Source organism: Rissa tridactyla, chromosome 9 (assembly GCF_028500815.1).
Source record: "Rissa tridactyla isolate bRisTri1 chromosome 9, bRisTri1.patW.cur.20221130, whole genome shotgun sequence".
Classification (NCBI taxonomy): Eukaryota; Metazoa; Chordata; class Aves; order Charadriiformes; family Laridae; genus Rissa; species Rissa tridactyla.
In genome coordinates, this window is record NC_071474.1 from 8,995,152 (window position 1) to 9,011,074 (window position 15,923).

Sequence of the window (15,923 nt, forward strand, 5' to 3'; positions counted from 1 at the left end):
GGCTTCAAATGATATATGAGCCACCAATTAGGCTGGAAACCACTTTGTCATGTGAAGGCTCTTCCTCCAGCCTTCACTGGGCACCACCAACGCTGCCCAACCGGAGATACCAGCAGAGTCACAAAAAGCAGATGGCACAGAGTCATCTAGTTTCTCCTGGCATTAGCTCTATCACATCACAGCGCTGGTGTTGGTAGGACAGAGAGACCAGTTCTGCCTAGCAAACATCAGACGCCTTCTCGCTTTCCAATCACTACCAAGGACACTTGAAACATCTCCTGAAGTGGTTATTCACGATGCAGAGGAGGAAACCTTCCAACAGAGAGGCAGCAGAAATAGACCTTCCACATCACTGGAAGACAGGTCAGCAGTCGCTTTCCCAGCATGGACCTTACAAATTTATATCAATGTCTCAGTCTCCATTCACAGACAGGCACAGAATGGGTGCACATGCCTTTCCAACAGAACCCAAACCAAACTCACATCCTTCTGTTGCCCCTTCCCATCCTGTGCTCTGCACCCAGAGCGACGCGAGGGGAAACCCGTGCATCATCAGGCCTGCAAAAAAGATCTCATCCAAGTATGTGCTCTCCGGAGCGCAACTCCCTCAACGCATGCCTCAGAGCTCTTCTGGGAAACCTGATGATGCAGTTATGTGCTGCTAAGAACACATGCATACTTCTGCCCAGCAGAAAGACATACAGGTGAGAACCACCAGCCCATATATCTCCGTTACTTTCTCAACAAGCAGAAGAAGGTTGGACAACATTCTCGTAAGAAAGCCTTGCACCAATACTGACAATGTAGGAATAAAACCACAACACCTTTCCACGTGTGCTATAAGAGCCGGGCAATCCTGGAAGGTGCCTCCTGCTAGAGGAAAGCGACTGCACGTACCTTTCATCCCAAACTTGGACCGCCGACCATACTTGTTGATCATAATAAAGAGGACGACCAAGAGGACACAAGCAAAAGCTGCCAGCCCAACCGCTATGGAAACCTGAAAGGAAAAAAACTGAGTTAACACAGGGGAATTTAGGAGTCTAGATTGGAAATACAGCAGCTCCTTGCCCAGTTAACCTTTCTGTAGGCTCATACGATCTGCTGCAGCCCCGTGGATATCAGCTGTGGAGGGAAACACAAGCTAAAGCAAAGGGCTCTGACACAGCTTGGGAGCATCACAGGCTGTTTGCAGGACTGGGAGGTTTGGGATCTCCCTATCAGCGATACCATTCTGGCACCACTTCTCCCCAGCCTCTCACTCCATACATCTGCAAGGAAGGAGGACCTCTGCTCCAGCGTGTGGGCTCTCCCTTCACTGCGCCACGTCATGACCTTCCATTTGTGACATCACCACGCTGCCATGACGTCACAACACTAAAGCTGTACTAACCTGAGCTGGGAACACACAGGAACAGCAGAAAATTCCTCAGAAAGAACAACTCTGTCTCCATCCAAACATCCCTCAGGACAATGAATGAGGGAAGATAACACACCACAAAAAGAAAACATAAGAAATTAAGTAGAACTGGTTTGTTTGGGTTTTTTTTTTCCCCCAAAACATTTGGTTTTCCTACAACCTCTAATGGTTCCCTATTTATTGTAATTTTTAGTAGTAAATATTTATACTACAAGTGTCCAAAATCCTTCACTGGAACTGTCGTTCCACTGTGTCAGTGTACAAGCAGAGGAAAGAAAACCTCCTTGCCCTAAAGGTTTTACAATCCCAGGCTTATTTTAATATTTATGAATATTTATTCCTTCAAGCCTTTGCTCGAGATACTTTTATTGCATTGATGTAAACAACAATTTCTTTGGCATTTGTCCAATTGTTCTCCTGTGCTGAGTCTTGTGATGCATTTAGACTTCACTTCCTTTTACAAAACTGTATTCTGCTACAATAGAAAATACATCATTTAACCAAGAAAATGTAATTTCATTTTGCAACCCTTTTCCCTGCCCTTGATATATTAGCTACGATATTTTTAAATTTTTTATTTTGCCATGCTTTCGTTTCATCCCCTGGTTTGTTTTCTGTGCTTTATATTTAATGATGAGTGCACATTATTACTCCTGTCTCACTATTCAAAGCTTTCGCTTCAGTTTCAACTTTTCAGCTGGACGAGAACTGAAAGCAAGGTGGATTGAGTTTTGTTCATTCTGTTAACACCTGGTGGGTTTCAAGATCTTAAAACTTTCACAGAATTAGAGCAATTGTGTAACATGCTAATTCCCCCACCACCCCCAGCACTCATACACAGTTGTTTTTTTTTCTTTTTCTACATGAATTCTGCAGAAGAAAGACAATGTTGAGATGTGATAAGTCATAGGCTTTCTTTCCTTTTTCATTTTTGGCATGCCCTGCAGAGCAGGAGAGAGGGCAAACTGGCACTGACAGAATTGAACCAAGCTAAATCTGAGTCCCTCACAGGGCTAAACTTAACAGCTCAATAATAGTCTGAAACACTCAATTGCCTGATTGTTTGTTCTCTGGGTGCTACTTTTTTAGATAGAGAATTTCTGACCCTGCCAGCAGTGGCTTCACAGGATGCCTTATTTTCAAAGGGCTCCCTAGTTCCACACTGCAGACCCAAGAGGATCAGATAGTTCGTGTCAGTATTTCACTTGCCTGACACAAGCCACAAAATCTTTCTGATCGTTGTCTTGAGTCACAAAGGAAGAGATTTTCCTTGCAAACCTCTCAAAACAGCACCGGAATGTAAATATCGAGTCATCAATAACAAGAAATGCATGCCAAATAGACCAGGACTCACCCCAAAAGTGTCCTCCTCCGGCTTGTGGGTCACAGTGATTGGTGGGGTGGGACTCACTTCATAATCACCGACTGAAACCAAAACACCAAAGACAGAAGATTCAACGCGGCTCCGGCTCCCATGGGACTCCCAAGGCACCAGCACATCCCAATGGCAGTGCCTGAACTAACAAGATCCAGAGGCTGCAACTTTCTATTTCAGAAGGCACCAAAATCAACCATTAGAGAGTTCCCTGCACGCACCAGCGGAGAAAACACAGATGATGACAATGCTGATGTGACTCCTACCTCACAAGTGAAAAACATTTGGGTGCCTGGTGTCCTAGGGTAGGTGGCCTCCATCCCTGGGCCATCTCCTAGACTTTTCGGAAAACTACTGGGCCAAGTAGGGTTAAAACATGAGACTGACTCCAACAGAACTTGATCCAAAGAAACTGTTACTTGGATTTTATTTTTTTGGGGGGATGGGAGGGGGGAGAAGAAGGAATCCGTTCAGGAAACACTACAGAAGTAGAGTCCTGTGTTTCTTCCCAGTCCACACTAGATAGCATGTTGTAAATGAGCCATGACACACAAGTGCTTTGGGGATTGGCCAGCCTACACCTAGTTAAGACCGCCTCCGCTACACCACAACCAACCGGTTAGAGTTCTGGTGGTATTTTTCTCCAGCCCTGCCATTTAAGACCTCGAAGACTGTAATTTTCACTGTAGGACCTTTATCAGGATGTCGCTAGAGGAAATGAGCAACTCCTGGGCTCTAGAGATTGCCCAGCTGATCAAAAGCTCCTCAGCCATCTTGCTTATGCATGGGGACACCAGGGCTTTGTGCAGCCTCTGCCAACTTGCTTCCCGATTTTTCCTCCGGGAGCGTGTAAGTCACAGAGCAGAGGGAACCGCAAAAAACAAAACACCCACAGTACGCAAAGGGCAAGGAAACACTTACTTGAGACAAAGTTGTCCGTACTCTCTGTGGAAAGGACAAAGAGAGAAGCAACACGGTTAGCGGCACAGCAAAGGGAGCGTGGTCTCATTCCCAACCCACCTCAGACACACTCTACCACCCCAAAGAGCCCAGGAAACCAAAGCATTTCATATTTTGTCCCATACGGACAATTGTAACTGGGAATTGCTACACATGTGCCAGCAGGACATACTGGAGGTCAGGATGGAGAGTACAGGGCTGAAACAGGAGGGGAGGGATGCTACTGCCAAAACAGAGAACAATTAGCAGCACCCTGTACAGAGGCTTTTGAATTGTCATTAAATGACCCTGCTCTCAGAAGGCAAGCAAAGCTCAGCAGACACACGGGTTCAGCAGGATGGAGGTGGAGGGGAGAGAAGCAGATCTTGCCCAGGGAGAAAATCCTACAGCGATGAGGACTATCTCCCAGGAAGGACAGTCCGCCTTGGGGCAGGGGGTTAGAGACCTCCTCTGGGCTCCCTCTGTAGCCTACTGAGCCACTCATGAGAAGCTAATAGCACCTGAACTGGACGTGGAGGCTGTAGCTGTCCTAGAGCCACCTCTTGCCCAGGACAGCTGCACCAGTCCCTGCTGTCAGCCACTTGACTGCTCCGCTCTATTCAAGTAAAGCTCCTTCAGCTCCGAAGGCGGCCGAGGCCCCAGACGGTGAGGTCTAAAGCTCTCGGTGACACTCAGTTTACATAGCATGAGAACAACGTCAGCTTTCCATTCACTCGCCCATGTAAGAAATTGAGCCCGATATTAACTGGAGTTTACACAGCTTTGCTGGCAGAGGGCTCCTGGAAGGACACTGAAACATTCACGCTGAAGTACGGGCGAGGTTTGGAAGGGAAGCGTAAAACAACCCCCGAGTGACAAACACGGCTTCCCAAACCAGGGGAAAAAACCTGAAAAAATATTTTTGTTTCAAGTCAAGCAGAAGAGTAACTTTCCTTGGCTTTTTCTAGCAAGAGGGGTGAAAGAAAAAAAAAAAAGAGAAGGAAGAAATATTTCATCGGGAGACTTTTTTTTTTTTCCTATTAAAGCAGACAGAGTCTAGTCGTAAAACTCTTGCCGCTTCTACATTTTCCCCTTTCCATTTTTCTCTGCTGGACTAAGCAAATTCAACAGAAACCCACAAAAAGTTTTTCCCACTAAACCCTATTTTTCAAAGCATAAAATATAGCCAAGAAATTTCAGCCGACTTGAGTTCTGCGAGAAGTTCCCAAAGAACTGAACACTTGTCAAGGGGAAGGGGTAGGAAAATTAACCTTTGTGGATTAAATAAGGAGGTGGTAGCCTATGGCAGAGATGCCAGTGACAACATGCAATGAGATTTTTATCAGGTGATGACACAAATCCGTCCTGGGAGCCACTGCCCTGGCTCCTAGATCCACACCATCGCAGAGAAGCAGGATATGGCACGGGGAGTATCTCCAGCTCCCATCCAGCGTCTAACAGCACCTTTCTCCTCTCAACCTGGGAAGCACAATCTGGCACAGGACCAACAAGAGATTGCAGACCAGATGTTTCTAAAAAAACATGGTCATGGATCCTTTTCTATGCCGATAGGAAGTTTTCCAGGTATTACACTTCCATTAATTACAGAAGACTCATAATCTCATCCTGGGTAGTGACAGCCAAAACCCTTGCACACGTCCATAGCTATAGGCAATAAGCTTCTTGAATGAACCACACTGGGGAACCTTCCATTTGTGGCATTTTTTGGAGGAATCTACCTTCAAATGGAAAATTATAAGTGTCAGCTACATTGAGCGTTAATGTCAGCTGTGGCAGTGGACGGAGCAACAAACTTCAAGGAAAGTAAATTACATCCTGCATTGGGCTGACAAGGTCTGCCAGGGTGAGGAACGGCTTGGGATTTCGGATCAGAGGAAATAAAAGAAATGGGTCAATTCCTGCTGAGAGATGGTTCAGGGTCTTTAAGTACTCCACACCAACAACACATACAAGGTGTGGGTGAAGATGCACTCACAGGGGCAATATTTTATACATATTTTTCACAAATGGATTCTCACGGAGTCTTTGACACAAGAAGCTCTTCAAACATCAAGGTGCCTTCCTGCAGCACAGCTCAGATCCGTTTCCAAAATCAGCTCTCCGCAACAGCAGATCTGCCCCCTTTTCTGGAGGTCCAGCACCTACTTAAGAGCTGCCCCCATTTCACAGATGGGGAAATTGAGTCACAAAGGTGGGACCCGACAGAGCTGAGACTGCAAACCTGTGCCTCTCTGCACCCACCTACATTTGATAAGCTGCTCTTCTGCCCAGACAGCAAGAACCATAAATAGGTCAGATAGCCAAACAGGGCATCATCCTCGAAGCCTGAATATAAATTTTCCACTCCCATCCATATCAGCTCATTTGTTCAATTGTCAGATCTTCAAGGCAGAGATCTGGGGTTGCATTTACGATATTTGACCTGCAGGAAAACTCTGTGTACATATATGGTGTGATATAAATAATAAATGAGAGTGCCATGGTATTTTTCTATATTTAGCAAACGCCCTATTTTGCTGGATTTTCTTGGGCTGCAGGGGCCAATTTAGAGCCGACACTTTCTCATGGCATCATTCCTGAAGGCAGCAGCACGCACAGATCTTAACTCTATGATGGCCAGCGTGGTATCACAATGCGGAGAGCAGACCAAGACCCTCCATGCTCCTACAGAGCAGACAAGACACCACAAAAGTCTCTATTGCACTCCCCAGAGCTGCATCTTCATGTCCTCAAATGCTTTTTTTTTTTGTTTTTGCAGTTAAGCCCTGAATCACTAGGGAGTACAACGGGGAATTCCAAACAATCAGTTAAGAAATCCCAGGAAACTGATGCGAAGTGACTAATTGAGCCATCGCATCTTTTGTAGACCTGTCATCCCGGAATTGCACATGTCATATTTAGAAAGAAAACAATCCTGACATTGTTGCATACAGCTATAATCATTTCACAAATGCAATCTAGAAGAAAAAAGAAAAAAAAAAAGGAAGAGCTGCAGCCCCTTAAAGGGCTTTCCTTTCTTTAGTTTATACCTAGCAATCACATTGAAGAATACTTTCAAAAAACTGGCTTCTTTGGGGCACCCCACGGGAGTTCCAAAATAATTGACCAAACTTGCATCCTATTCCCACTGAAATCCCTAAAGATATTAAAAAAAAAAAAAACACACACACAAAAAAAAAAAAACCAACAGGAAAACAAACCAACCCACCAACAAAAAGCACTGCAGAATATATTACACAACAAAAATATCTAAACCAGTTACTCTCTCTCTGCATTAGAGAGTGGTTGTGACACCAAAGCACACTTGAGTAGGATAATCATTCTGGTCAGAAGACACCTCCGGAAGTCACCTCTTCCAACCTGCTGCTCAGACAAAAGCCAACTTGGTTTGTCAAGGCCTTGCCTAGGTGCAAGGATGACTAGTGGGACCCGAGTAAGACCTTTGGATTGCCAGCAACCCTAATGAGATAAACTGAATATCCTACCTGGAAAAGGTTTTTCAAGGAAATGTCCTTTGATGGTTTGGTTGGCTGAGCCCAGCTGGTTGGTGGCCACAATTGTGTAGTTGCCATTGTTGTAGTGAGTGGGTTTGTTGAAGAGCAGGCAACCCTCAGACACTTCCCCTTGTTGGTAAAACTCCATGTGGATGATCTCTGTCTCCTGGAGAACCTGGCCGTTGTGCAGCCAGTGAAGGGTGGGAGCTGGGTTCCCATGCACTGCAAACGCAATGCAGTGCTCCAGGTGTAGCACCGGCTCCTCCAGGGTTAGGATGCGAGGGGGATCTAGCAGAGAGAAACATGGCAGGCTCACAGCACACCTCCACCCACATCATGTCTCTGTGCACCATGGAAATTAGGATTATTGAAAACACAACCTCCAAAATCCCTTGTTCCTTCTACTCTTACCATGGATGTCTGCAAAGAAGCAGCGCTAAGTAACAAGAATGATTCCACGCTCCCCAGAAGGTGGATCTGAACCATAGACAGTTCTCTTGGCCTTGTGAACAAGGGGTACAAACTAACAACAGGGATGGTCCTTTCACCAGCCCAGAAACAATTAAGCTTGAAGTTGCCCTGTCTACACACATACTGCTGCTCTCCTTCCCTCAAGGGGTCACAGGGACGCCGCCTGTCCCCGTTAAGGAGGACACCGAGACATAGCACTGTTACATTACACGTGTGCAAGGCATCCCTTGGGGGATGTCCAGTCGCACTGAGCAATTTTGGATTGCATAGCTGAGGAAGCAAACATCCCTCAGCGACTGGCTGTCCTTGGGGGTTTTGACTGCCTGGATGTCCCAAAGGAGTTCTTACCCGCCGAACACCCGCCAGGGGTGTTTTAATTAAAGGGAGTAGAGTGGGAGAGGGAAAAGGAAAAGCAGAGGCTCCACCTGAAATTTATTGCATATGCATTGCCTTCCCCCTCGGGACGCCCCAAGAATTCAAATGTTGCTCTGCCATCGCTTCTGAAACTCCATTTACAACGCCTACGTGTAAGGTCCCAAACCTCGAGGCTGGCAAGGTCTGAACTAGAAGAACAGAGTTTTGTGCAAATGCAAAGGACACAAAAAGATGTAGGTCTTCCCTAAAACTCCCTTTTTCCTGGTACCATCCAGCTGCAAAGACAATCCATGGGGCATCCACAAGGAACAAACCAACTTTTGACCAAGCTTTTGGAAAAAAAGACAGTGAGTTTTTCAGGCAGTGAAGGTGGTAGAAGAGAAGGAAGGTACAGAGCTGCTCAGAGCTGAGCAAAATTCTCCCACCAGCACCCAGCTACCCTGAACCACACAGCCGTGCCCCAGCCACCTTGTTTCACTTGCAAGCCTAGATCTGCATGTGGCTTCTTCACATCTTCCTGGCAAGGAAGGATTCAAAACAGGCAGCCACCTACATGCACAAACCCAGATCTCTTCGGTGTGAAATTACAGCCTCGGCGATGGGTCTGGGCAACAAGAGCAGGGGTAGCAGGAACTGTCAGCAGCTTAGAGGATTACACGGGTGAAAACAGGCATTGGCGTGGTGCTGTTTAAGGTGTGGAGGAAAAGATGCTAAAAACGCAGTGCAAAAAAACGCCCGCCTGCTGACCAACCACCTCTGAGCTGATCTGTACTTTAGTTACCTCCATTCTTCCATTCATCAATAGTACTTATTGGGAGGAAGATGAAAGTAGTACAGCGGCTGCTCTCCTCTTTCCAATCCCTTGTGACCCCTTGTCTTTACAGTGACTCCTGCACAGCACTGGACATGCGACACACGTGGGTTCATCGAGACTAGACAGAATCCCGCACAAGTCTGTGCTCTGCCTGGCAGGGTCGCGGGTGGGGGACGGATTTTCAAACTACAGAGTAAAGGCAAATATTACAGACGCAGCAACATATAGTAAATCTCAGCTGCTTGAGAGCACAAAGCTGTGTAAACTTCCTCTTAAGGTCAGGTTTGTGTTAAATTATATTAGGAAGCACAAAGAAAGTTTAGCTACTCGCAGCTAAAAGTGAACAGTTGAAATTTGACATGTGCATGTTTACATGGCATTTGCAGTTTAACTTTGTAGGAACAGACCTGGGAGGAAGCACTAGCATCCCTGAATTCAGAGGCAAGATTTACGCTGGCTTTAGCAAGCATGACATTTAACCTCTCACATAGCATCGGGGCGAGCAACTCCGTGTTTGTAAACAGAGTTTTAGCCCCTCTACGGCTTTTCCTTATTCTGCTGGGTCTTCCAAGAGATGGGTGGAGAGGTGTCCACCACCAGGGTGGCAGTGCTGCTCCTCCCCTGCTCGCGTGCCCATTTCTGTATTAAAGGAAGCAGCAGAAAAGCAAAAATACTGACACTTAAGAGAGCTGTGCAAGGATTCACCTCCTCCTCACTGTGCTCAGCTCCTAATTCTCATCCACAAAACCAGTATGTCACAGGTAGCAAGTGGCCATGCCTTCACACGGTTCCCAGGGCAGCCCTCCAGACTCTATACGGCCAAGGTCTCTCCACTGCTACTTACAGTAGACGGTGAGCAGCACACTGGCATTGCTCATCCCCACCACGTTCTCGGCAATGCAGGTAAGCAGGAACCCGTTGTCCTCACTGGTGACATTCACCAAGGTCAAATTGATGGCGTGAACATTGGTCCAGTTGAGGTTGGTCTAAAAAGCGCAGAAAGACAGACAGAAATCAGCGTCTGGTGGCTTCTCTCCTCCCCACTCCTGCCCACAGAAGATGAGGATCCCAATTTCCTTATAAGATGTAAGAAGGTCCCCAAAATCCAAGGACAACTAGGATCTGGGTGAGGTGTTCCTCATCTGATTAAGTACACCGCATCCTATAAGACAAACTACTAGGAGGGGGAGAGCCATAGCATTGCAGCACTGATAAACATGGCTTGCCTCTAGAAAAGGTCGCTTAGCTGCCTAATGCAGCTACAGCTATTGCAGACACCTCTATAAACAGGTCGTTTCATTAGAGACATGAGTTAATTCAATTAGAGAGCACTGAAATATGAAGCTATCTCATCTTTACTTTCCAGCCATACAGAGGGAAGGTTTTGCTGCTTTCAGGTAGTTCCAAGGTTCTCATGTGGTTACAGCGTGGCTTCCTTTTTTCCTTTGGATGTAGCCCTTTCACATTTCTCACAGCAGTCTCCACCATCTTACCCAACACTCTGCCCTGCACGCGCAGCCCAGGGGAACCCATGGAAGCTACTTTGCCCTTGCCACGTCATGCATGGGCAGCGCTGAGGTCCCGCAGCTCCTACCTGGTGTGTGTTGATGGAGTGGAGATCTGCCACCGTCCAGTCAACATCAGGCAGTGGCGAGCCTGAGCCGTTGCAGGTGATGACAGCGTTCTCTCCTTCCCGCACCGTCAGGTTCACATGGCTCACGCTGATCTCGGGGAGGTCTAGGAGAGCCAGACACCAAGGCGCTCAGGCACAGAACAGCGTTTGCTACAGCTGGCTACAGGGTGCACACATGTGGACCCAGATCCTGCCAAGCTATTTCCCAAAAACACACCTCCAGCACCCTGAGATAAGTAGCAGGAGGCAACAGCATGGCGTTGCCCTGCTGAGGGAAGGATGGAGCATGGATATGGGGGAAAGTATGGACACTGGAGATCTGCCAGCTGAACAGACCCTACCATCACATTCAAATCCAGAAGTTGGTGTCCTGTTCTGGCTGCCCTTGCCTTCAAAAAAAACCCTTCCCCATCTCTTCTACTGCCACAGAAGCTGCTCTCAAGGGCAGTCATCTGAGATGGGAAAGCTGCGTGTGCCGGGAGAGGATCCAAAGCGTTCCTACATCCAGGGACAAGGCACAGATCGCCCAGCACTCCCGGCAAGGAGAGCGTCCCTCTAATTTATAACAATCAAGAGACGATGACCAAGGATATGTCCTCATATTAACTGCAGCTCTCCTAATAAAAGGTGCCCTTGCTCTTCCTCAGTGGTGGCAGAGAGACTCACTGATTTATGGTGGCCCTGATTTACACCACTTCTTTATTTGCTGCCACGGGCGCCAAATATCCTTGCAACATGAAACAAGAAAGTGCTGGTTGCAAGAAGATGGGCAAACAGCCTCCTTGCAAGAGGAAGGCTTTCTTGGCTCATCATAGAGGCAAATTGGGTAGGCAGGGCAGGGGGGAAATGACCCGTGGTCACCTCCCACTGTAGGGCAGCAGCATCCATCACGCTGACCCAAAGCCAAGGACGGGGATACACATCCTTTCATTACCATCAGGGAGTGTCACCAGGAGGGAAGAAACATTGCACTGTTTTGGGGGGATGCCAGAAGAATGGAGGCAGCAGTTAAGGCCTGGGAAAGTTGCATAGGTGGCCCTGCTGGGGCATCAGGAATCACCAGAGAGGGAGACGAGAAACACATGTATGGTTTCACCAGGTTGAGCTACTGTCAAATGTGGCCACACTAGCCCTCAGCACTAAAGGACAAAGACAAATGGGGTGTTGTTACAACATCCCTTGAGACATCCAGGATGCCTACCCTATACCTGGAGTTGTTCAAGGCCAGGCTGGATGGGGCTTTGAGCAGCCTGGTCTAGTGGGAGGTGTCCCTGCTCAAGGCAGGGGGGTTGGAACTAGATGATCTTTATGGTCCCTTCCAACCCGAACCATTCTGTGATTCTGTGGTCTTTAATGCTTGAACAGACAGGCTGTCCTCTGGAAGAAAGCAGATCAGTGTGGCAGATCCTTTCCCTTCTAGGAGACTGCAAGGTCAGAGGGAGGTGCTCACCCTGCACACCAGCACATTTGTGTTCCCAAATTAGCACCCATCAAGTCTAATACCGCCACTGATGGAGTCACCTTCTCCTCCCGTCCCTGATCCCTAAGGATTTCCGCCCCCCCCTCTAATCCTTGCAGATTATTCATCCAATTGGGGAAGAAAATTACACAGGTCTCTCAAATCTTTTTAGTTCATCCACATGCAGACACACTTTGGCCGATTTCCAGAGCTTAATAAAGGAACGTCATGAACTTGGGAAAAAAAAAATAAAATAAAAAAATCATGCAAATCCAAATGTGCATGTCATTTGTACACTACCTCTACAAGAAACAAACCCAAATTCCTAGAACAGAGGACGATCATCAGAAAAAGAAAACCTCTGGGTTTCCTCCTTTTTTCAGCCCGTGAGTTTGACAGCTGCTTGTGTATAGACAGTTAATTGTTCTGTTGGAGGTACGCATCCTTCCCCTTACTCTGCAAGGGATGCTTTCCAGTAACGGCAATAGCAGAGCAAAAATTGACACCGAACAGGCAGCTGATGCGTGAACAAAGTGAAGGAAAAAAGGATAACTGTTGAACACGCATCATGTTGCTCCTGGGGCCATTGGACTCTTTTAAACTTCAGCAGGAAACAGAGAGAGATATAGAGTCACTTCTGGCTCTTCCCTACAGATATGGGCTTTCAACTGAAAAAAATAAAACAAAAGAAAATGAATAGAGACGTGTATTTCCTAAGAGTAATTATGAAAGATACGGTGGTAGTGACTTGTAACAATATACTGTTTCTAGGATTTGGTAGCCAGAGGAAGAGCAACGTGAAACATGTCCCTTTTCAAGAGCTCACATAGACTCATCACAGACCCTTTGTCAAGCAACAGCATTACAGTGAAGGAAATGCCCCAAACCACCCGACACCTTCACACGTACAGAAACAGCAGCCCCACATTTACCCAGATACTCTATTTTCAATCTACAAACTACCCCCAATCAGCTTCAATCGTCTTGCTCTTGACCATGGGATGGGATTCAGCAGCACCAAGTTCTACAAGCAAACGGTTGAACCAGAGGTGCCGGATAGGGCAGGGGTCCCTCCCAGGACCCTCCTGGCCTCCCTCATGCCCAGCCCCTGGAGTCCTTACCACACTGGGTGATGTTCATCTCCTGCAAAGGGATGATGGCTGCGTCCATGTTCATGCAGTAGAGCTCCTGGTACTGCAGGTTCGCCTCACCCTTCTCCTGCCAGAGCTGGATCCAGCGGATGTCACAGCTGCAGTTAAAAAGGTTCCTCTCTAGTCTCCTGCGGGCAGAGAGAGCGTGAGAAAGGACGGTGGGGTGGGGAAGGACAACCAGGGCCATTGCCTGGCTCTGGGCTCCTCGAGGAGGACAGTCACCATATGAGTGCAAGGGGCCCTTTAGAGCTAAGGGAGAATCTTCTCCATGTTATTTGCCTGTGTCTTCTGGCACATATCGTTCACGTGTCTCTTCCACCCCCAGAGAGACCAAGGTTACACATCCGTGCATGCACACAGTCTCCTTCACGCACGTACACAAGGTTTTACATCTCCCAGGGCAACATGCGGATAGATACGCACAACGTCTTTCACTGCAAGATCTGCACATCTGCAGCTCGTTCCCACAGCCATCCAGACACCCAAAACACTCATCCCTCAGCAAAGGAGCCCGCAGCTCCCCACTGCCCTAAAGTATTGATGCATGTCTTCAAATCCCACTTCAGTGGAGGTCCAAGACCCTGCTGGGCAAAGCACACCTCCAGCCCCCACAAGTGTTCAGTGAAGCTGGCAGCTCTTCTTCTTAGTACCTTGTACGAACACAGCCTCCTGGTGACCCAGGACATGAGCTAATGTGCAGGCTATCGTGCATTTTAATCAAATCAAACAGCACTGCACCGAGACCTTGCTGACCTAGCCAGGAGAAATGGAAAGAGGCACTGCCTTTAACATACTCCATTTAAGACACACTTACACATAGTTTATATACCAGGAATGTTTGTTAGAATTGATTTTCCAACCTATTAACCATTTCATTTACATTTTTAAAGCCCTGCCGCTCTCTGTGGAGATGTGAGGAGGGCAGGTCCCAGCAGGGAGGGGAGCCCAGTGCTCAGCCAGGACAAACTGAGTTATCAACATTGGCTGCAATGATAACTTGAGCAAAACAGGAGACATGGCCTGAACAAACAAAACTTCTCCCCACATAACTGTGAAGTAAAAGAAATAAAGGGGCAGAAGAGCCAGTACTGCAAAAAGTGAGCTCAGTCACCCCAAAGCAGAAGGGCATTTCCAAAGGTCAAACTTGCTTCACGCTATATCTGGATTCCCCATCATACAGGGGGGAGGTGTTTTTCTGGTCTGTTCCATGTGTTACTGCAAAATTCATGCTTGCTTTTACAAAATTAATTCCACCATGTAACAGGATTTGAGGATTTGGAAGCACTTTCCAAACGTGCAGCTGCTGTTCCGTCAATACAGTGCTGCGAAAGGAGGAGGAGAAGCAGCGATCTCCTGGTAGCACCCAGGGGTGTTAAACCAGAACCACTAATGATGCCACTTTGAATCTTCCTAAAGAAGAAGATGCCATCTGACCTTTTTGTAGAACAAACACTGAGTTAAACTTCACTCTGTGGCTTTTCATTAGTTCATTCCTTTCCCGTGAAAAGCACCTAAACCTTTGCAAGACAGGTACAAGGCTCAGACAAGCAACTCAAAGGCCAAAACACCAAAGATAACAGACCAGAGCAGATTAGCACAGGGATTTGGTGGGATTCAAATGAGGAGGCATCCCCTGCACGCTACGACAGGTTCTGCCAGTGCCTCGCACAGGCTTCACATCCTATTCAGCACAGCCACAAATCCACCTTCTCCTCGGGATTCTCCCAAGGTCACTGCTACCAGCAGGACACGGGATGGCACGTGGGTAAGAGCCATGGGCTCAGCTAACGGCAGATAAGGTAACTGGAGTTGTACCCTGGGACCTAGCAGAGAGCTGCGGCAGCTCAGAGGCAACGGGGGAGAAATTCTGCTCCGTTGCAAATATCCTCACAAAATGAGGCTGCCGGGGAGAGCTGCTGTCCTAGCACTTAAGGGCAGCTCTGTAAGTAATAGACAGCCGCCTTCCCGGCCCATTGCTAATTCATGAAGGCCCATGAATAATACAGGAGCAGCGGGCTTCAGGGCAGAACTTACCCACGTCCTGCCCCAACATCAGTGACGTAACTTGCTCTAATCGAGACCCCCACGGGGGCTTTTGCACGAATTAACTCCCATCACCATCTGGATGTGCCGAGTGCCACCGGCAGCTGGCATGACACCGCAGGTAGAAGGGGCACGGATGCGTGCACCCATTTTCCAGAATACGCACTGCAAAAGCACTCCTGACACTCGGGAAGTGCCCTCCCTCCTCACTTGGTGCCTGTCCTGCCATGCCAGCCAGTTCTCCAGAGAAAAGCACAGATTTCCACGCTCATACTGTCTTGCACCTCCCCAAAAACCTGAACCTCCAACTCTCCTCAGACCCTATCAGTGCCCCAGCCTCATGGCTTGCAGGGATCATTAGGAGCTGCAGCTCCTTCCAACCCTTCCTCCCATGACTTCTGTAACGTCCCCACTACCTACGACCCTCTGCTTCCGTTTTCTTCAAGTAGGAGAAGCATCTCAGAGACCACAAGGTGCCCTTTGGCCAAAACCTACTGTCAGGCCAGAAGGCATCGCCATGCACTGCGGGACATCTCCCGTCACAGCAGGAAGGACAAAAACTGGTGCTGAAAGGCATGGTGATGACAGCCAAGAGGTCTTCATTGCTGTCCTGTGTTTAATGGGTGAAACCACAGCGAAAATTAAGGCAAGGGGCTCCTCCTCACAAGATGTATCCAGCACAGCTTACTCCCAGAGAGGACAAGTAATCCCAAAGGGCATTTTTTTGC

At 47.8% G+C, this 15,923-nt stretch overlaps 1 protein-coding gene across 4 annotated transcripts in view; it reads right to left on the bottom strand.

Moving 5' to 3' along the window:
- Positions 1-15,923, bottom strand: part of NTRK3 (neurotrophic receptor tyrosine kinase 3) — a 228,694-nt gene that overhangs the window by 151,951 nt on the left and 60,820 nt on the right. For all 4 annotated transcript variants that reach the window (XM_054214890.1, XM_054214889.1, XM_054214891.1 and 1 more), the window contains 7 exons: positions 13,123-13,280; positions 10,504-10,646; positions 9,754-9,895; positions 7,241-7,537; positions 3,717-3,740; positions 2,775-2,845; positions 898-1,000 (listed from right to left, as the gene is read on the bottom strand). In XM_054214890.1, coding sequence (XP_054070865.1) covers positions 898-1,000; positions 2,775-2,845; positions 3,717-3,740; positions 7,241-7,537; positions 9,754-9,895; positions 10,504-10,646; positions 13,123-13,280 — 938 coding nt within the window. The remainder of the gene's footprint in view (positions 1-897; positions 1,001-2,774; positions 2,846-3,716; positions 3,741-7,240; positions 7,538-9,753; positions 9,896-10,503; positions 10,647-13,122; positions 13,281-15,923) is intronic.